Here is a 22658-nt window from a genome sequence, read left to right as displayed (position 1 = left end):
GCCCCGAAGCAGATCCAGGAGGGGGTGTCCAAATGAAACAAGAGAGTAGAATATTTGCTCACCTGTATTTTACCAAACTTGTCTAATATCCCCGACATCAAGTCACTTAATTCAGTGCTTGGGGTTTGCATTTTGTCATGAAGTCTTTTTGGAAAGTAGATTAGGAAGGAATCGCTCAAAGCTCATGGGCCATGGTGGCAGCTAATAAGGGAGACATGTGATTACAACTGCTTTTAATTTTTGTCCACACAAAAATCACTGCAGCTCTGCCTTTGGGCTTGAAATTGTGGGTCCATGAACATCTATTTGCATGTTTTTGAGTAAACTCCAAACTACTTTCTGAGAAGACCCTTAGCCCTTGGATCCCCTCTAAGCCTTCTTTCCAGGAACGTGTTTTTAGTAGATATGTAAATTCTTAAAGGAAAATATCAAGTCTATCCTTAGCACAATACCTCACTAAACTGACAACAAAGACTAACCTACCTAGATTTTACCCAGATTCTTACTCAGCTATTGGTCCTCAAAAATCACTGTCATCCTATTCATTTACCAATAAGTATTTCTTAAACAATTATTATGTTCCAGATGCCTATTCTATCAACCTGGATTGAATAGAATCAATGTACAATGACAAAGATACATCTGTTCCCTGCCTATCTGGAGCTTCCATTCCAGTGAGGATTGATAGGAATGAATAAGTAAAAAATGAAACTACAGAAGGTAATTTCTAATAGTAATGGAATGTGATATAGAGTGAGTAGGGGTCAGGGGGCCTGTCCACCTTAGACTGGGCAGCAAGAGGAGGTGTCTCTAAGGTGACATTTGGGCCAAGATGTGAAAAATGAGAAGGAGCCAACCAGTTAAAGAGCTGGGGAAAGGGCATTCTGGAAGGACAGCAGAAGTGCAAAGGCCCCGAGGCAGGATAAATCTTGGCCTGTTCAAAGGACACAAAGGCCAGAGACTGGGAGGCGAAGGGGCAGTAACTGAAAGATTAAGATGAAACAAGAGAGTTTGGCAGGAATTCCATCATCACAGGGCCTTGCTGGCCACAATAACAAATTTAGACCATATTTTAAACGCAACTGAAATCCATTAGAGGGTTTTAAACAGGGAAATGAAATGATCTGATTTCCTTTTTAAAAAGACAACTCCAGCAGTTGTGTGGAGAATGGACCTGGTGGGGAACAGGAGGGAGAGTCTTCCAGAAAATCAGAAGGGAGACAGGAGACAGAGTGGAAGGACGAGGGATGGAGAGCAGCGGACAGATTTGAGGTGGCTTCTTGAGATAGAACTGACCAGAAGGATTCAGTTCCATCGTTTCAATCTCATTCCAAAGTTCTTCCGTGAGGAACAATATTCTGGCAGGACACTCTATAGCATATGTAAGTCATCTGTTCATCTACATCAGTGATTTTCATAGAGCCCCCAGGGTCCTTGAAGATGTCTCTAGAACTGCTGCCGACAGCATGAGGAGGAAACTGGGGCAGAGGGGTCCACATATAGCTCCCACCTCATCAAAGCATCTCCAAATACTTTGATTACCAAGGATGACATCTGCAATTTGAAGAAAAGGTTTCTATGCCAAAAACAAACTTTGAAAACTACTATTGTGACGAGGCAGCATCTGCCTAACTGGCCCTTCATCCATTCTCTCCTTCCTTCCAGAAATAGAACTGTCCCAATTTTGGCCTTCACATGGCAACTCAGCTAGAGACTACATTTCTCAGCCTCCTTTGAAGCTAGATGTAGCCTCATGATAAAGTTCAGGCCAATGGGTTGTAAGCAGAATAAATGTGTTTAACTTCTGGGTCATCCCCTTAAAAATGTAGCTACTTATCTTTCTCTTTCCCCTTTGAGCTGCCTAGGAAATGGTGGTGACTGTAGCAGCCACAATGGACCCCAAGATGAAGTCTAAATGTTTCTGAAAACTTTAGAGCCACACAACAGCCTGGTCCTTGGACTAGTAATCTCTTGGAATAGAGTCAACTACCCACCCTGAACTGCCCACCTGCCTGTAGACTGTTAAAGGACAAAGAACTGTATAGCGTGTCTTTTGGTTTCAGCATTGCATCACCTTAGCGTATACCCAGGCAGAGCTTCATGAGCCAGCATATGATCTGCCATGTCTCTCATTCCCTCTTCTGCAGCAAACAGTAATGTTCTAGATGGCGGCTGCTTTACTGGAGAGAGAACAACGGCAAGCAAATCCCCAGCTAACTCAGGAGATATGTGCAGGGTGAGTATAAAACAAACCTTTGTTATTGTTATTGTTGTTGTTATTATTTTGGAGAAGTGTTTATTATTGTAGCATCGCCTAACCTATCCTGACTGAAAAATCCTGGTTGAAAAGAGCTGCTGCAAAATCTCCCCCTAGATTACATCAAACCAGACAACTACACCCATCACCTGAAGTTTTGAAAAATACTTGGGGGTCCCACTCACAAGAAATCCTGATTTAATTAGGCTGGGATGTGGCCTGGGCCTAGGAATTTTTATATGCTCCCCTGGTGATTCTAACATGCAGCCAAGGTGGAGAATCACAGGCACTTGTGGACCACAGAGCAATGGCTCCTACATAGTTGCTCTTACTGCACTGCACACCAGCATGATGACAGACATTAGCAATACATGAAAAATATGATAAGAAGCAACTCCAGAAGTATAAGGTTTAAACTTTTAGTGTCAACTGTATGAAAACACGGGAGAAATTTCTGTCTAGTTTCAGTGTAGGAAATATTTGTGCTTTTCCTAAACAAGTTTACTTTGACCTTTGGACATTGAAAATCTTGTAAATGAACTTGCTTTCCTCTCTGGGTAGTTCCTAGATAGTTCACAGTCCAATCAGTGAATAGGATCTCACTAGCACGCATTTTGTGTACTCAATGCACTACCTTACCTGTATTTTCCCCTTAGTTCAAGGGAATACACTTGTAATATCATATAAGCTAACTTAAGTCACTTCTAGAATAAGGCAGGACATAAACATACTTTTTACATAATGAATAAGGAACTTGTTCTACTGACTGGAAGAAGGATGAGAAGGAAAATAGTCAAGTGCACCAGCTTACCAAGTGTATTAGTCAGTGTATTAGTCAGCTTGAGCTGCTACAACAAAATACCACAGAATGGGTGGCTTACACAACATGAATTTATTCTCACAATTCGGGAAGCCAGGAAGTCCAACATCAAGATACTGACAGATTCAGTTGTTAGTGAGGGCCCTTTTCCTGGCTTGTAGACAGCTGCTCTCTAGCTGTGTTCTTACATGGCACAGACAGCGAGCCCTGGTCTCTCCTCATCTTCATACAAGGGCACTAATTCCCTCATGGGGGCTCCACCCTCATGAGCTCATCTAAACCTAATTACCTCCCAAAGCCCCCACCTCCAAATACCATTAAAGTGGTCAGGGCTTCAACATAGGAATTACAAAAATATTCATCAGGATCTACTTATTAAATAGACTTAACGCCACCTAAAAATAGAAATTCCTGCCTCATTTACTGGAATTTAGGCAACTTTGCTGAACTATGTATGCAAAGAAAGATAAGCAGGAAAGTCGGTATTGAAAGCTCCTAACGTAGTGTTTCCTTTCACATTATGACAGGCAACCTTGTGGTTCCACTCACCTTCAGCAAGTTCTAATGTGGCAACTTTTGTTATTCTATATTAAAGATTCAAAGCCCCATTAACTACTTCCTGGTGGCTGGAATAATCATAATAGCAGGCGCTACATACTCCTCGACGGACAATCTCTTAATAGCTTCTGGGATGCATATCTGAGAACCATCTCACCACATTCCACAAATACTTCATTCTTGACAACCCACTCTACTCTTTGCTCATCCTTTCATGCTGCATGCATATACCTGAGTTATAAATTCCAGCTCTACCCCAAATTATCTTTCCTCCTGCAAACTTCTCCACATCATCTCTTTGCTACATTATGAAAGAATGTCCTCATCTGAAGTTTTCAATATTTGACACTGAATGACCATATGTTTTATGAGTTCATCTCAGCAGCTAAGCCACCACAGGCTGTCTGCCAAAGACACAGACTACAGTACACAGGGGATCACTTCCAGGAGCCCTCTCAGATAACAAAATCCTGGATGCTAAAGTCCCACAGTCAGCGCTGTGGAACCTACGGATACAGAGGGCCGACGGTACGGTGTTTTCTACCAAAATGAACGCGCTGACCACACACAACTGCGGACATAGACATAAAGTCCTGTAATACCAGAGCTTGATGGAACCTTAGAGGTCACCCTCATTCTGCAGAAAGGAAAACAGAAGCCCTGAGAAATATTAATTCAGGCAGTCACCCCTGTATCAGTGCTTGTGTAGTACCCCAGAAGTTCATTGTGTAGTCAGTTTTTGGAACTTGGTACATATTTTCTTAATAAAAAACATTGTTACAACAGAAAGTCAGGCTCCCAGAGTGGTCTGTAAAATCCTATTTAGGATGGATGGTAGAGACAGTGGTAACAGAGCTATGTGAATGTACATTAATGTCACTGAACTGTATGTTAAAAATTATAAAGAGGTAAATTTTATGTTATACATATTTTACCACAATTTTTTTAAAAGTCCTATTTAACCCATGAAGTGATTGAAACATGTGGTACCAAAGGAGAAGCAGGAGAAGGAAGAAATTCCTACCATCTTTCCTGGGTCCAAAATTCCCTTTAGGAAGTACTCTCTCCACTGTTAGCCATGCTGGGGCTGACCTCAATGTCAATCTTAGAAGTAGCCCAACTACCAGCTTAAGATAGTCCCCCTGGCCAGTGTTGGTTCATAAGCTGTTTCAGGCCAATGAGATTCAAGAAATGTGTGTGTGTGTGTGTGTGTACGTACATGTGTGTGTATATGTGCATGTGTGTGTGCAGGTGCACAAATGTGCATGTGTTGTGTGCTGCAAGGGGAGTGGGATGCTTGTACGAAAAAAAAAAAAGCCCCTCTCCTTTTCTTTTTTTTTTTTTTTTTTTTTTTTAGACAGAGTCTCACTTTGTTGCCCGGGCTAGAGTGAGTGCCGTGGCGTCAGCCTAGCTCACAGCAACCTCAAACTCCTGGGCTTAAGCGATCCTACTGCCTCAGCCTCCTGAGTAGCTGGGACTACAGGCATGAGCCACCATGCCCGGCTAATTTTTTTGTATATATATTTTTAGTTGGCCAGATAATTTCTTTCTATTTTTAGTAGAGACGGGGTCTCACTCTTGCTCAGGCTGGTCTCGAACTCCTGACCTTGAGCGATCCACCCGCCTCGGCCTCCCAGAGCTAGGATTACAGGCGTGAGCCACCGCGCCCGGCCTACCCCTCTCCTTTTCTATTCCGCTGGAGCTAGCATAACAGCAGCTATCTCTCCCACTGGACAGGGCAGTGGACAATGCGAGATCCTGATCACTGCAGGCACTGCTGCCACCATAATGCGAGCCAAACTGAGGCCTAAGCCAGAATGCAGAAGGGCACACGGTGTTGAGAGAACTGCCGAGAAAGGGAGCAGGCGCCTTGATGCGGTCATGAACTTCTGGAACAAGTCATACCTGAAGTATGAAGTCTACTTCTGGACTTTCACTTGTATGAGCCAATAATTCCATATTTTACCGTAGCCAGTTTGTGCTGGGTTTCTGTTTACTTGCAACTGGAAGATTGCTAACACATACAGTGCCAGAATAAAGCTTGAAATAGACCAAGTTCGATCCTCACCCACTTCCCTTTCTGAAACCGTCTCCAGCAGCCACTGTCCCTCTCCCCAGGCACCCAGTGCCCTCCTTCTGTTCCGAAGTCCCATTCTGACCCCTACCCAGGCCTGCACTAACCTGCAAAGCACATCAGGCTGCAACAGCGCCTTGCCCTTTCCTCTTCCACTCCCCACCCATCCCCACCAAAAGTGCAAATGTATAAAAAAATTTTAAATACATAAATTATTACGAGTATGCTGTAGCAGAGCCTAAAAGAGGATGCGAAGTTTGTGTCTATGTCAATTTGTGCAGGTCAACATGCATGGGTAAAAGAGGCACTGCTAGAAGCAAGTTTTGTGTACAGAACTGAGCAGAGGTAGAACAATGTCTGTTCCCCAGGGTAATCTCACAGAGAGATGCAGGTCAATGCTGCAGAAGCTGGCTTGACAAGGAAATCTGGGAGATGCAGGGCACAAGAAGTGCCACTCGAGGGCCCAGGGGACAGAATGTGACCCAGAGTTGCGGAAGTCTGGAACACAGCTTGTCCAGGGAGGCGGAAGAGCATCGTGCTAAGAAATAGCATCATGGTTAGAAGGAACAGCCATGATCTCGAAAAGGAAGGCAGAGCAATTGCAACAGGAGAAGCCTCTTCAAAGCCTCGTGGCAGCAGACACCAACTAGGGGATGGAGCTCTAAGCACGCATAAGACACCCCACTGGGCCCAAATCATGTTAGGGCACAAGGTGTTGAGGTCCTGTGTCTTCCGGCAGGAAAGGTGAACAAGCAAAATGTGGAGCATTAATGTGGATACACTACAACTTTTTCTCTGGGTCCTCCTTCCTCTTTCCCACATGACACATAAGTGATAATGTCAATGTAGCCCCACAAGCTGGTGGGGCATGGGGACATTCAGATCACACAAAGGAGAATTTAATAAGTGAACAGTCAAAACTGAGTGCCAGGGCCATGCCAGAGAAGACCTGGCACCACATTAGAGAGCTTTGTGGAGGAGAAAGTCCAAGAGGGGATTCGATGAGCGGAAAGATTATCATCAAGTGGAAAAGGGGAGGCCACTGCATGGAGAAGGAGTGACCCCATGGAGGGAGTGGAGGGAGGAAGGGAGGGCTTAAGCCCAAGTCTGGGAATGTGTGGCCACCATGCAAGCAGAGGCAGAGCGGAAGTCAGGGGTAGACTCTGGCTGCGGAAGGGCAAATGGATCCGGGGAGATGGGACCTTTGCTTGGGAGTGTGTCTGCTTTGTCACGGTGGGCTCTGTTAAGATGATAAAATGAGCACACTTGTAAGCAATAAGTCAAATTACCATAATGCATGAATGAATAAAGCCTCAGAAGACTCGGAACATTTATATTTTTAAAATAGGCTGCTCGTTAACCCAAATCATCTTGGAACTGTTCGAATTTCAGACAGCAGAGGAGAAAGAAAAGCAGACAGTGTGAAAACAGGTACCTGGGGACAGGACCCCTGTGCAGCCCCCCACTCCCACCTGCCCACCCCTGCCCTGAGGGTCCCACCAGGCCCCATGGCCCGCCCAGCCTCCTCCTACCTTGTTCCCTTCTCAGATGCAGAGCACTCCAAGGTCTGTTTTTTTTGTTGCTGTTGTTGCTTTTAAAAAGGCCACAGTTGTAGAGGGAGGCCTGGATAATGGTGGATTTTTTTTTTTTGCATACTTATAAGTTGGATACATTCAAGTTTTGCCTGCCTGCACTGTCTTTTTAAATAACCTGCCGCATCCATTAAAAACAAAGCAAAAAACACCAGTGAATCTACTTAATACTATTGAACTTACACTTAAAAGTAGTTAAAATAGTAAATTTTATATTACATTTATTAGACCATAATAAAAAAGTAATGAATAAAATATAATTGTTAGAAAACACACCAATGTCTGTATTAGCACTCTTTCGTTTTCTTATATAGAAGTATTAGTTAAATAAAATACTTGGAGCTATGACATTTGCATTTTACTGGGTTAATTTATACCGAGTGTCCCTGCTAATTCAGAAACAGTAGTAATACTAACAATAGCAGGGCACATATTACTTTTACAAAGCAGATTTGACATAGTATTTAAAAATATATTACATGGTTTAATTTGCCTTTTACATGATCAAAAGAAATATTTATATTGTATTAAAGTCAACGAATATGATTACCAATATGAAATAAAAAACTGAGCTTTCCCAACCAGAGAACACAGAGACCAAAAGAATAAAACATATCCCCAAACTAAAACACCCCTCAAGCTTTCTGAAATTAGAAAGAATGTTTGCGGCTGGCCTATTTTTCTCCCACGCGACTGTGTTGGTAATTGACTTTCGTCCCCCAGGGAAGTACTTAAATATAATGGAGCAGCACCTGTCACATAGAGAGTACAGTTTTATAAACCCAATAATTCCCATAAATACTGTACTTAGCTTGGGACTCAAGCACTCTGCTTTCTTCTTAATTGTATTTCTCAAGAATATTATAATTACCAAAGCTGAGTTATTATGAACATCTAGATAAAACAGAAGTAGCCTTTTCAATTGTAAGTACCCAAGACATTTCTATTACTAAAAATTATTGGAAATCATGGCAATAACCATTTATATTGCTCATTTTTCTTGAATCCTGTCGATCACATCATATTATATAAACTACCCCCCTCTATAGATGGGAACCACTCAGTCTTGTTCAATCCTGATGACAAGGCAGCCAGGGTCAGGGGGGTGATTTTCATGCAGTTCAAACAGTTTTGCCAAAAAAAAATATTCAGCTTTATGACCTGAGACTGTAGCTCCACAATAAGTATAAATATGGTCTGCCTCTTTCAACACCATGATTTGAAAAGCTATCTCGGACATCTACTTAACCAAAGGCAAGTCCATTTCTATACACAAGCCCACATCTGCACATTTAGGCCAGGGGCTACAACTGAAACCCTTCAGGCTGGTATAAAGGGTATGTATGTTAATGAAAAAATGTGAAGCCAGTCACAAAAGACCACATATTATTGTATGATTCCATTTTTATGAAATTCCAGAATAGGCAAATCTATAGAGATGAAGAGTAGATTAGTGGGTGTCTAGGTCTGGGAGGAGGATGGGGAATGACTGCTAATGGGGACAGGTTTCTTTTCAGGGAGATGAAAATGTTAGATTATGACACTCCTGAAAGAAAGAACGCCTTCCCCCTTTCTGCTCAGCGCACGCGCACACACATACACACACAGGACAAATAAAAAAATGACTATGAACATTCTAACCATAACAATGATTACTTTACCCACCTGTTTGATTGTAAACCATAACCAGCATTTGAGTTGTTAGCAATAGCACTGGGCCATGTAAGAAGAAATTATAGGGGATGATAAATTCTCCTGCACAAGCTACTTTGCATTTCCATTACTGCTGGGTTTTCCATGTATTAAAGAAGAAATAAGCCAGGTGCAGTGGCTCACACCTGCAATCCCAGAGACTCGGAAGGCCGAGGTGGGAGGATCACTTGAGGCCAGGAGTTCAAGTTGCAGTAAGCTGTAAATGTGCCACTGCACTCCAGCCTGGGCGACAGAGTGAGACCCTGTCTCTAAAACAAGAAAAAGGAAAAAAAAAGCTAAAAAAATTTTAATAAGGAATTTAAAAATATCATCATAATATATGCACATAGTGAACACTACAGAAGTTAACCACTTCTAGTGATTCTGATAACCCAGAAAAATGCATACTCTTTTCAAGTTTCTGTTTACAAAATAATTCCTCCCAAAACAAATACTACTTCAGCAATTAAACTGCAACCCTGGAGAAAGACACATCCGCCAACAGAGGAGGATATAAAATGAGAAATAAAATAGACTTCATTTGCCATCCAAATGCGTACAGTGAAATGATCAGAAAGATTCAGTAGCTGTCAAATAAATTTTACAACCCCTACCTAATTAATGCTTTCAGTACATAAAGTACAAATACTGAAAGCCATCCCTTCAGATTCAAGTAATTACCTCTGCTCTAGATATGTGTGTCATAAGAAAATGGGAAAGTTTACAGAGGGGCATGTTTACTCTACTTAAAATAAGAACTATCTTTAAGGAATTCCAAAGCACTGCTTGTGTTCAAGCCAGGTATTGATAACACATCAGCCTCATCTATTCTGAAGGCAGGTTGCCATAGCACATAGCTTGTCATTACTGTTACTTAAAAGCAATAAAACTACAGTATTCCCTTAAAATCAAATCTATCATTAGCCTTTTCACTAATTCAGGCTTCCGTTTCCAGACCTCCCTCCCCACAGTACACATGGCTAAATCCATGTGAAATTCCTAACGTGTGTCTGTGTAGTCAAGTGGGAACTTAACGCTCATCTAGCACGAAGAGTACTGTATTTTACCTCACTGTTGTCTTGGCTCATGAAGTAGAAGAGGACATAACTGTGCAAAGACGGGGCAATACAGATTGCTTAAACCAGAATGTGTTTTTATGGGGTTCGTTGGGGATAGCAGCCCAGCTATTCTTGAGACTTACCAATTTGATGCATTCTATTAATATTGATAATTCGGAGACGTATAATAAAGGGTATGTACCTGGCGATGGTTAAAGCAGGGCTTTGTAAACTTCGTCCTGCCACGGCCCCGCAAAGGAAATACCTGTGCAACACGCTGGGTTCCAGGGAAGTGAAAAGAGTGCAGGGGCTGGGCCTAGGCCAACACGCTCCACGGAAGGACCAGCTCAGGGGATCGATGTTTCCAGGCCTGTAAGCCATTCTCTGCACACACACTCGGGCCCAGAAGGAAGCTCCAACAAAAGGAAAGCAAGTAGAGAGGGTGGACTGTTCTAGTAGGCACCCTGCTCCAAAATGCGACTAACAAGCATGCAGAGGCCAAATACAGGAGCTACAGAGCAGAATGGGGCCCGCGTGCCCCGCTCCCCACGTGTGTACACGTTCCCTGGAGTCCTCAGTGAACCTGAGTGAGTCGCAAGCTGCTTTCTGGAGTTAGGGCTTAGGCTTTGTTCTGAGTCTGAGCTTCAGAAACGAGATAAAGGGAGGGTCAAGCTCTGAGGAAGAAGATGAGCTTGGACAATGCCATGGCTACAGCCAGGCTAGATGGATCCAAGCCAGGGAAACCCACAGAGTTAGCAGACTCACCAGGAGTGGCGAGACTGGGCTCTGCAACTAGCTACACCATGTGGTTTGATTAAACTGCATGCTCTTCAGCTCGCCCTTGCTTTCTTCCCTTGTCGAGGGAGCAGTATCTGCTCCTTGATACCCAGGGACGGCCCTGTCTGGGGCAGTATGCAGAGTAATTAAGGAGAGAAGGCCAAAGCAAAGTCAAGGTCATTTTTGTCCACACAGTTTCCTATAATTTTCTAGAAAGATGAAAACTTGCATCAGAATTTGTCTAAGTTTCAATAAAATCTTACCATTCTAAACTGAAGGATAAATAGTTCTTTATACTACAGAAATGAAATTTAGGCAACTTCGTACACCAAAAACTGAGATTCAGAGATAAGTGAAAATGACTGGTTAACTGGTTATCTGCCCAGTAATTAGATTTCTCAGTCAGGAGCTTTGTAAATTCAGTTCCAATTATTCAAGCCCAAAGGCAAGAACAAAGCACAGTTTGCCAAGAGAGTCAGAGTTCTCACTTGCTGTATCAATCTCAATTTGGGAAGATTCATTCCACAAAAAATTCACAAAGAAAATAAGTGTGAACTTTTCCTCAAAGTCCATTGTAACTATACCATTTAGCAAGGAAGTTCTACTTACAGAGCAAGTAAAAACTTTCAACTTTGGTGATGAAAATTCACTATTGTTTTCCATGCAGCTAAAACATAAAAATGGTTGTGCCGGTGCTGGCCTGTTCCCCTCATATCCACTCTTTCCCTTCCCCGGCTCTGCTTTCGATCCCAGGGGGGCCATGGCCTGCAGCTGTTTCCCAGGCTCCCAGGTCAGTGGGCTTCCAGGCAGGCTCAGCCAAGGGGAGGAACTGGCAGGAGACTAATAATCTCATACAGACTATGAAGCATACAAACAAAAACTCCATCTATGATGGAATTGGGAAGAAACTCCACTCTCCATATTCTTCAACTGGTGCTTTGTTCTTCACAGCAACCATATAGATTAAGAACATTTCCGGAATCTAAAAGGCATAATCTCCATATGTCCTTTCATTTATCCACATCTGTGTGAGTTTGTGTTTCTGGCTTGATTATTCAGGCATAAAGTGGGTTGTGACGAAAAAACTAGCAGAGCCTAAGCCAGGGTCACCTGTCTCAGTTCTACCACTATCTAGTCATGTGACCTGTATGTCCTCGGGCCTCGGTTTATTCATCTGAAATGAGAGACTGAAGCATTTTCTTTTTGCAATCTCTTCTTGTTCTAAAATTCTGTGATGTTAAGCTTATGGATAAATTTTGCATATATACATGCCTCTAAGCATATGATTATTCTTAGAACTATGCACAAAGCATCTACCTTCTGTTGATGAATTTGCATTTCATCAGAGAAACATGTCTATAACTAGTGTTCAAATAAGAACCCAAAGAATTTGTTTGCCAACTTGTTTTATTATAGTATCGATTTAGAATCTGAGTATGTTTTAGATTTCTAAATATAGTGTAAGTTCATTGAATTATTGTAATGATCATCTGACTAGCATAGCTTAAAAAATATAAGTTCCTTGCTCTAAGGTAAATGGTTCTAAAGATGGCTGCAACCTTATCTTCCATTCCACAGGCTCTTTTTCTAAATGAAATATTATTATATATTATTCCGTAAGTTATTTTTTTCTCTTGAATGCATATCAAGTGAATGCCTTAAATGCATTTCCATATCATTACATGCAGATCTACTTCATTTCTTCTTTAATGGCTAAATATACTCTGTAGTATAGATACATAGTAGCCCCCCTTATCCACAGAGGATACATTCCAAGACCCTCAGTGGATGTCTGAAACTGTAGATACTACCCAACTCCATGCATTCTATGTTTTTTCTATACATACATACCTATGATGCAGTTTAATATATAAATTAGGCACAGTAAGAGATTAACAATAATAAAGAAGAACAATTTTAACAATATACTATAAATAAAAGTTCTGTGAAATGTAGTCTCTGTCTGTCTGTCTCTCTCTCTCTCTCTCTCTCTCTCTCTCTCTCTCTCTCGATATCTTATTGTACTATACTCACTTATTTTCAGACCTTGGTTGACCTCCAGTAACTGAAACATGGAAAGCAAAATCATGGATTAGTGGACGACTGTACCATTATTTACTCACTGATCACTGAATACACATGTTGCTTCTACTTTCTCTGATCAATATGATACTTGCTGTGAGGTTTTAGTAGATAATTTTTATTACATTTAGGGAGCTTCCTTTGATTCTTAACTTATAAAATGTTAAAATTTATCAATACTTTTTTGGCATCTATTGAAATGAACATATATTTTTCCTTTAATTTACTGTATAAATTAAATAATCTTTAAATTCCTCCATTTGTACTATTAACACTGAATCTGACTTACTATGCTGTTTTTTGTTTGTTTGTTTGTTTTTTACCTACATGCTCTTTTGTAATGTGACCTTGTCACACCCCATCAAAATATAATCTATTTTCTCTCCCCTTGAAACTGGGCAGACTCTTAGACCTGCTTTGACTTAGAGATTGCAAGACAAGTGATGTCATGTAACTTTTGAAACTGGGTCTTAGGGCCAGGCGCGGTGGCTCACACCTGTAATCCTAGCACTCTGGGAGGCCGAGGCGGGTGGATCGCTCGAGGTCAGGAGTTCGAGACCAGCCTGAGTGAGACCCCGTCTCTACTAAAAATAGAAAGAAATTATCTGGCCAACTAAAAATATATATAGCAAAAAAAAAAAAAATTAGCCGGGCATGGTGGCACATGCCTGTAGTCCCAGCTACTCGGGAGGCTGAGGCAGTAGGATCGCTTAAGCCCAGCACTCACTCTAGCCTGGGCAACAAAGTGAGACTCTGTCTCAAAAAAAAAAAAAAAAAGAAAGAAAGAAACTGGGTCTTAGGAGAGCTGCAGCTCCCCCCTTAACTTCCTGGGATGCTCTTTGGAATCCAGCTACCATATTATTAGGAAGCTCAACCAACCATGTTGAGAGGCCCAGGTGGAGGAAAACTAAGGCCTCTGCCAAAAGCTCTAAATAAGTTCTCAGCCAGCAGCCAGCACCAACTGCCAACCACACATGTAAGGCTATTTTGGACCTTCCAGCCATCTAGTGTCCAGATAACATCACATGAGGCAGAACCGTCTGGTCAGCATACAGAAATAAAAAATTGTTGTTTTAAGCTACCAAGTTTTCAGGGAGGTTTGCTAGGAAGTGATTTCTCTCCATTAAACAAAACATTTAATGTTGAAGCAGAACCTCATACCTAAAATGTATGGTTAACTCTCTATTCATTCACTCCTTCATTCATTTAAATGAGTATTTATCAAACATATACTATACTAGATGCTTAGGACACAAAAAACATCAAATGCAGACACATCCCTGCCCTCGTGGAACTCATTATCTGGATGGGGAGAAAGACATTAACAGAGAAATCTAAGTATGTGTTCAATAATAGTGGTGGTGCTATGGAAAACTGGCACAGGCAACTCCGGGAGCCCCTAGTTGGGGAACTGAGCCTATCAAGAAGGTCAGAAAAGTAAATGAAGACTAAACTATTAGATCTCAAGAAAGATTAAAAGTTAACCAGGCAGAAGGGAGAGCAAGAGCTCTCTCACAGCGGGCTTAGCATATGCAAAGGGCCTGTGGCAGGAGGGATCTGCATCCAGAGCTAAGAGATCATGGCTCAATATGAGGCTGGAAGCAGATAGGGGGCAGGCCGTGTACAACTTTGCAGTCATTACAGGGGGAGACTTAACAAGAAGAGGTCAATAAACAAATCCCACTCTGATCTGATTTTCTCTTCAAACCCCAGTGGGAAGGGGACCAACCTGGAGTACTCTACTACATAAACTGTATATGCAGGGACCCCCATGGGTATTTCCATACTCAGTGCACATGATCATTATGTCCACCTTCTCATTCCTTGTTAACATTTCACTGTATCGTCTGCATACATCTCTGTCTCTATAATTACATTACAAAATCTTTGTGTATAGGGGCCGTGTTTCTTCCATCTTTTCTTTCCTCACCCCTAATGTTTAACACAGTGCCAGGCACACAGCAAATACTTAAGTGTTCCTAAAAATTTAACACATGGATAAATAATTCATTCATGAGTAGCCTGTAAGAAGGGATCTCCTGGGAGAAAATTCTATAGCCTCATTTGGAAAGCCATTCCAATGATAGCCACACTCTTAGGAAAGTCTTGCTGTCAAACATCATTCCTTTCTATTTCTAGCCAATTCTTGAGTTTCATCCTCAATGAAGAGCAAGAACACTTCATCACATTTCCAAAGAATGCCTTTGTGTACACTTTGAAGGTCATTTCTGGGTCACTGCTAGCTTTCTTTCCTTTCAGTGACAAAATACTTAATCTTCTCACCTTTCCTCAAAGAAGCCATTTGGTTGTTCTCTGGATTCATTCCAAAACCTCCATCCCCCTAAATCGTGGAGGCCAGCAATCGTGTAGACCAGGAAACAAGGTCAAAGATGCCTGAGGGACTTTGTGAGCAGTCCTCAGGGTGGAGGCAGGCTCTCTTTATTAGTTTGTTTGATTTCCGGCCAACTGAAATGTGTGCATGTGTATGTCTGCACACACATACATGTGCATGTATACACATAAACACTGAACTGTTTAACTGGCTCAAAGAACAAATATTGTTTTATTGGGTGAGCTGACCAACTGCCCTCTGTCCTTCAACACCAGCCCAGTCTTCCCCATCCAATAAGAAACATCAATTTTTGTAAGTGAAAGTTTTTCCTTCGTATATTTGTAAATGATAGGTCAACGAAATGAGCAAAATTATTTCTACTGGTATCCCTACTATCTTCTTTATGTGCCAAGGCATCACAGAGACTGTGAAATAGCACCAAGAAATTAAATCACTCCAATGTATCAAGAATTCAAATATCAATAAATCATTGGTCATGCTATAGTAATGAAGCTCTATTAACATAAACAGCTGTTATCCTTTTAAAAAAAATTTGGCATTTGGGTGAAAATTTTAATTTTATGCCAAAGATACTGTTAAATTCCACTTGCAATCATTTCTCATCTCATGAAAGCAATATAAATCTCACAGTTATTTTTATTGTAGCCATTATAGAAGTCTGTATGATGTCATTTAAATGAGATCATGTATAGGATACTCACTGAGCTGTAAAGGGCTCACAAAAATTAGGTACTCATTTTGTGCCAAACATAGGGAGATTGTGTATATAATATAATTACAATTAACTCCTGAATTTAAATTTGATCATTTTGTCAAATCAATGAATTCCAGTTTCAGATAGATTTATGAAATATATTTATTCCAAAAATTTACACTGGTTCAAATTACTCCCAAAAGTATTTAGCATGAAATATTTTTTACATTTTTTAAGCCAGCACATAGAAGCACACTTCACAAGAATTTATATATACATGATTTCATTTATGGGTATAAATTGAGGAAAGAATATGAATTTTAGGAAGAATATTGTTTTGTTTGTGTTTGGAAGAATAAAGCATTAATTCAGTGATGGTATGGATGAACTCAAAAGTTTTAGTCAAACAGTTCATACAATGAACTGCTATGTAATTAGTATTTTCAAGAATTCACAACAATAAAACACTACCAAAAATAGGCATCTACAAAATAAGCATCAGCAAGATCTCAAACAGTTGCACAACTCAAAAATGTTTTTAAGATGAATAATTTGTTTGCCTTATCAAACACATAAATAACCTAAATATTGCAAAGGGGATAGAATGCACTTTTAGAATGAAATTAGAATCCACAATAGTGCTCACTGAATTAAAGAGTGGTAGTAATAATTTGTTTCTACAGAAAGTGAAATTCTACACAATAAATATGACCTAAATATGCTTTATACAACCGTTAGAGGTCGGAGTCCAATTTTGAATCCAAAGCCCATTGGTCGTTGATATGTTTAAATTGATGAAAATCACTAAAGAAACACATCACAGCTGCATCATAGGTTAGAAACACATTACACAACGCGCTGAGTGACCTAGAGAGAAAAGAATCTCTCAAGGTCACTCCAGCAGCCCACAGCAGAACCTGGGATAAAAGCCTCTTGGTGCGATGACCAAAGTCTTCCTAGGTCACCCAGAGCACACACACCCGGACAGTTTCTGTTCCAAAGAGAGCTCAAGGTGACTTACTTTTGCATTATCTCTCTAGCACCCAGCAGCTAGGGTGGTTTCACTAGCAGCACATGGACAGTAAGAAAATTGAGGACCAATTTCCTGCGTCAAGATGACAGGCAACTGACCATTCAGCGTTACCGGCGATCCCGAGCACAAATAACTTGCACCAGGACCAGGCGGAAGAAAGCAAGCGCTAAGAAAGAAAACAAATACGAAGTGTGGTTCCACCCAGACCCAGAGAACTGAGTGCTGCTGGCTTTCCGCTGCTTTCCATGTAACCAGATCCGCCCGTCCTTCCCTAATTAAGCGAATCAAAGAAGCGGTCCCAAAGTGAGACCAAACTTTCTGCTCAAAGTGTCTTTCTTGTGGCCAGAGCTCGGAGATCTCTCTCAAGATCCAGAGAGAAAAGAATCTTCAAAATAGGACAAAATAGAAGAAACCACTAACTCTCGACCCGAATCGAACCAGGTCCGGGCCCCTGGGGCTCTGTTGCGCTAAGTCAAGTTACAAGACTTACAGACGTTTCTCCACGCGCCTAAGGTGTCACCAGAAACATTTCCGGCTCTTAAATTCAATGTCTTTGACCCAAGCCAGGTCCCCGCCGACCTGTGTCCACACGCACACACTACGGGGTGGCGCGGGGACGCCTGGCCCCGGGGGTTCGGGAGCCCAGGCTGCAGGGAGCGGGCCGGGGCCCGAGCGCCCGTCCGGGGCCGGGAAGAGGCGCGCGCGGGGCCGGGACCCGCCGCTCCCGCACGTGGGAGCCGCGCTCGGCCTCCTCCCCACCCTGCTCTCCCGCCTCCCTCTCCTACCTGTCTGAGGATGAAGCTGGTCGAAGTGGTGCTGCCATCGGATCTTTTCAACCTGCTCCTCCGGGTTGTGGTGCCTCGGGCCACCTGGACTCGACACACGGGGCCAGAGAGAAGCCGGTGAGGACCGCAGCGCGGAGCGGGGCGACCACCCCCGGCCGGAGTCCGCCTCCGGACCAGCTCCCCGGGGTCCCCCAGAGCCCGCTCCCAAGTCCCCTCGGCGACTCCCAAACACAGCCCCCACCCCACCCCACCCACTGCCAGCCTCGACGGCCGAGGAGAAGCCTGAGGACAGCCGCCCGCGAGCACCCACCACATCCATTAACAAAGCCGCTCAGGGTGCGGGGTCCGAGTCCCCGGCATCGGCTGGGGGAGGCTGCGGGCTCCGGAGCGGGAGCGCAGAGACCCAGAGGAGGGAGAGGAGGAGAAGGAGGAGAAAGAGGAGGAGCGGAGGAGAAAGGGACGCGGAGGAGGGGTGGGGGGAGCGGGGCGCCGACTCCCGAGCCCGGGGGCCCCGCGCGCCAGGCACAAAGGCGGGGCGCGCCCGGGCGGCGGGGGCGGCGCGAGGGTGGCGGGGGCGGGGCGGTACCTGCGAGGCGGGGGAGTGCGGCCCGTCCGCCGTCCCGTTCTTGGCGTAGGAGGAGGAGGAGGAGGACATGGTTCAAAGCCGCCGCATGGCCCGCCCGTGCGCGGTGGGCGGAGGGCGCGCTGGCCCCCGGGGGCCGGGCGGCGGGTGGAGGGGGCAGGCGACAGGACTTCCCACCCGGCTCCGGGACCCGCGCCGGCTCCCGGGCTCCCTGCCCGCACTTCGGAGAGCGCCGCACCTTAAAGGGACCGAGGCGCTTCCCCCGCGCCCGCAGCGGGGGTCCCGGGGAGGGGGCTTCTCGGGATCTCGCCTATCCGAGCGGATGGGGAGAAGCACTCTCCCACCTAGCGAGCGCTTTACATCTGAGCTTTCCAGAGGATGGAGGGAGGGGGAATCTGGGCTGGGGGTGGGAGGATTAAAATAGTCTGCACAGTTTAAAACGAGACAAAGGTGGCACGGTTCATGAATCAGGACTTGGGGAGGGAAGCTGGTGCAGTGTGGTGGGAGTGGGAAAAACCGAGCGAGCGGGTGTGTGCGTTTGCTGCACTGGAATTTTAGCAGGGCAGGGGCAGAACCGACCTTCCGCGCCTTCGCTCGTCAGCCCAGTGTGGTAAAGCATGAGATTGTGTGGTTTGCTTTTTGACCGTGTTTTTGCATTGTTTTGGCAACTCTATCCTCAGAGCTACGAGTCTCACACATCCAGGCAGCCGTGGGAAACCGTGCCAGCCTGAGTCTGACGGGAGATGTGGCCCGGCCAGAGACCAGCATGTCCTAAGGAGTTTTGAAGGTCACGTTAGACCTGCTAAAAAGCAAGAGTTGACCGCGTGCCTCTCTTTTCTACAGGGATAGCTGTTTTCAAGGGAGGAAACTCATCCTTGAAACCACACACAACCTTTGCCGCTGGTTTCCCCCTGCAAATACAAATTAATTTGTGATCAAATTAAAAGGGATTATGGAGAGGAAGAAGCTGAAGTAATCAGAAGAGGGAAGAAAAAATATATGCAAATACAAAAATAAAGAGACTCCTTTTAGCTGTAGTTAATGAAGGAGAATTCCGTCATTAAAACATACATAGTATCTCAAACCTCTAAACCAGCCTATGTCACCTTGCATTCTAGGATTTTATTCATTTCTGGAAACAACTGCCACATTTGTTTTAACAATTGGTTGGCCTTAGGGAGGTCTATGTTATACTTAACCATCCACCAGACACTTCATTTCCATTCCTACCCCCTTCACTGAATCCAAACTTTGTTACAGTTTTATAACTAGTCTCCTTGCCTTCAGGCTCCCTAGCCAATGTACCTACAAACGTGTCACACACAGAGACACACACACAGACTTCTTTCCATCTGCACCCTACAGGTAAAGCCATTTCCCTAAAATTTCTTTTGCCCAAGTCACTCTTCTCTAAGATAAGGTCTAAACTCCCCGGTCCAACAATCAAACATCATCACCTCACTTCTGGGCATCCACCACTTCATTTCTCCAACTTGATCTCTTTATACAAACCTTCCAGCAAGCTGGCAGGTCTACTCATTAATACCCAAACATACCAAATGCAATCCCACCTCAACACCTCTGCCTTGGAATGCCTCCTTGGAATATTCCCTCCCCGAAACCTGTCTGCACACCCAGCAGCATCCTACTCTGCCTCCAAACCTGCTCAGCTCACTCTTCCTCCACAGAAATCCTCCCTGACCACTCCAGCCCTGGATAAGTTCTTGTGCTCCTGAAAAACTGGAGCATTTATTCTCTGGGCACTTCACATAGGCTGCGTTGGTTTATTAGTTCTCTTTTTGTGAAAATCTTCTAATTTTCAGAATATATTTTTAGCATTTTATCTTCTATTCTTGTATCTTACATAGAGTAGATACTCCATGGAGTGTATGGGTAATGGTGTGTCTAACAATCCAGAAGTCCCTGCTTTAGTTCCAATTCATATTTAGTTCTGAGCCATTTTCATAGTTGATACTTAATAGGTATATATAGAATGAATTATTATGTGGGCACTGGAATTTGAATTGTCTGGTTTTCTACTGCCCACAGTCTCAGTGACTTTTATTTATTGAAACAGAATCCACAGAGGCACAATAGCACAAGGAGCTCTAAACACCTGCTCCACAAACTGGTGAAAATTATTAAAATATACACACACAACCAGTTAAACCTCTGGAAACGGTCCTAAGGGTACACAGCAAATGAAGAAACTTTTATTAAAGAAAGTCTATCAAAACTCAGTAAGAAAAAGGAGTCTGTGGTATTTGAATCAAAACCTGCTCCCTCCTGCCCAGCTCCCAGCTCAGAGAGGGAAACTGCACTCCACACTGGTGCAGCCAAGAACACAGGGCTCCCTCTCCCCTCAGCTCCCAGTTGGAGAGTTGTCTTCCTGGAAGGGACAGGACTCAGCATTTATCATCCTGCTTCCCAGCCCCTGGCTACTTATTGCTGGGGCTGAGTTTTAAGCAAGTACGGCAGGGAGGTGGGGGCTCCCTTCTTCTGCCTAGCCACTAGCCCCATGGGATGGAGGCTGTACCTTGGCCACAGCACCATTGAGAATACTGTGGCCCTGATTGCCTTTGATCCTGGCTCTTGGAGAGGCAAACCAAGAGACCTGGGACTGCTTGTTCCTCCCTACTCAGCATCTAAAGTGGTGATGTCACTCAGAGAGATTGTCCCCACTCCCAGCCCCAGAGCAGAAAAATGAAGTTGGATCCTTACCTCACACCATATACAAAAATTAAACTGAATCAAAGACCTACGTGAAAGAACTAAAAAGATAAAATATTAGAAGAAAACATAAGGGTAAATCTTCATGATCTTAGATTTGGCATGGATTCTTAGACATGATACCAAAAGCACAAGAAAAGAAAAAATAAATTAGACTTCATCAACGTTAAAAACTTTTGTGCTTCAAAAGGCACTAATAAGAAAGTGAGAAGACAACCCATAGAATGGGAGAAAATATTTGCAAATCATATATCTGATAATGGATTTGTATCTAGAATATATAAAGAATTTTTACAACTCAAAAAGACAAACAACCCAATTTTTACAATAAGCAAAAGATCTGAATACACATTTCTCCAAAGAAGATATACCAACACGCACATTAAAAAGTGGTCAACATCATTAGTAATTAGTCAGGGTAATTATAGTGAAAATCAAAACTAGCATATGAGCTAATGCTATGGTTTGAATGTTTGTCCTCTCTACAACTCATGTTGAAATGTAATTGCCATTGTAACAGTATTAAGAGATGGGACCTCTAAGAGGTGAGTAGACCATGAAGGTTCTATCCTCATGGATGGGGTTGGTGCCTTTTTGAAAGGGTGAATTCAGCCACCTGTGGCTCTCTCTTGGCCCTTTTGCCTTCCACCATGTGATGATGAAGCAAGAAGGCCCTCGCCAGATGCTGTCACCTTGATCTTAGATTTCCCAGACCCCAGAACTGTGAGAAAATAAATTTCTGTTCCTTATAAATTACCTAGTCTCAGGTATTCTATTATAGCCTCACGAAACAAAGTGAGGCTATAATAGAACATCCACTAGGACAACTACAATTTTAAAAATCAGATAATAACAAGTGTTGGCAAGAATGTGGAAAAACCACAATACACCACTGAAAGGAATGTGAAACAGTGCAGCCACTTTGAAAAACAGTCTGGAAGTTATTCAAATGGTTAAATTACCATATGATACAGCAATTCCACTCCTAGGTATATACCTAAGATAAACAAAGGCATATGTCCACACAAACACTTGTACAATTCCACAATAATTAAAAATAAAAATAATTAAAAATAAATTTTAACCCCCCCCCAAAAAAATTTGTACAAGAATACTCATAGTAGCGTTATTTATAATAGCCAAAAAGTGGAAACAACCCAATTGTCCACTAACTAATGAATAAACAAAATATAATATATCCACACAATGGAATATTATTCCTCTATAAAAAGGAATGAAGTACTGATAATGCTACAACATGGATGAGTCTTAAAAATATGCTAAGTGAAAGAAGTCAGTCACAAAAGGTCACATGTTATATGATACCATTTATCTGAAACGTCCAGAATAGGCAAATCTATAAAGACAGAAAATAGATTAGTGGTTGCTTAGGGTTGGGGAGTCTGGGGCATATTGAGATGATAGTTAAAGGGTAAAGGACTTATTTTTGAGGTGAAGAAAAATGTTCTAAAAATGATTATAATGGTGGTTGCACACATTTGTGAATATACTTGAAAACCAATGAATTGTATATTTTAAATGGATGAATTATATGGTATGTGAATTATAT

At 42.9% G+C, this 22658-nt stretch overlaps 1 protein-coding gene across 3 annotated transcripts in view; it reads right to left on the bottom strand.

Moving 5' to 3' along the window:
• The window catches only part of CACNB4 (calcium voltage-gated channel auxiliary subunit beta 4), a 234155-nt gene extending 215566 nt beyond the window's left edge, over positions 1–18589 (bottom strand). The window contains exons 1-2 of one of the 3 annotated variants that reach the window (XM_045559025.1): positions 18362–18589; positions 17776–17859 (exon numbers count right to left, since the gene is read on the bottom strand). In XM_045559025.1, the coding sequence (XP_045414981.1) occupies positions 17776–17859; positions 18362–18430 (153 nt within the window). In that variant the 5' untranslated portion in view covers positions 18431–18589. Of the gene's footprint in view, positions 1–17775; positions 17860–18085; positions 18209–18361 lie in introns of those variants that run through there. The other 2 variants (XM_045559021.1, XM_045559022.1) reach the window with 2 other exon arrangements.
• Between the last annotated feature and the right edge of the window lie 4069 nt (positions 18590–22658).

The sequence above is a fragment of the Lemur catta genome, chromosome 8, assembly GCF_020740605.2.
Source record: "Lemur catta isolate mLemCat1 chromosome 8, mLemCat1.pri, whole genome shotgun sequence".
In the NCBI taxonomy this organism is placed as follows: Eukaryota; Metazoa; Chordata; class Mammalia; order Primates; family Lemuridae; genus Lemur; species Lemur catta.
Note: the sequence above shows the minus strand (reverse complement) of the source record. Positions and strands in the feature narration are given on the sequence as shown.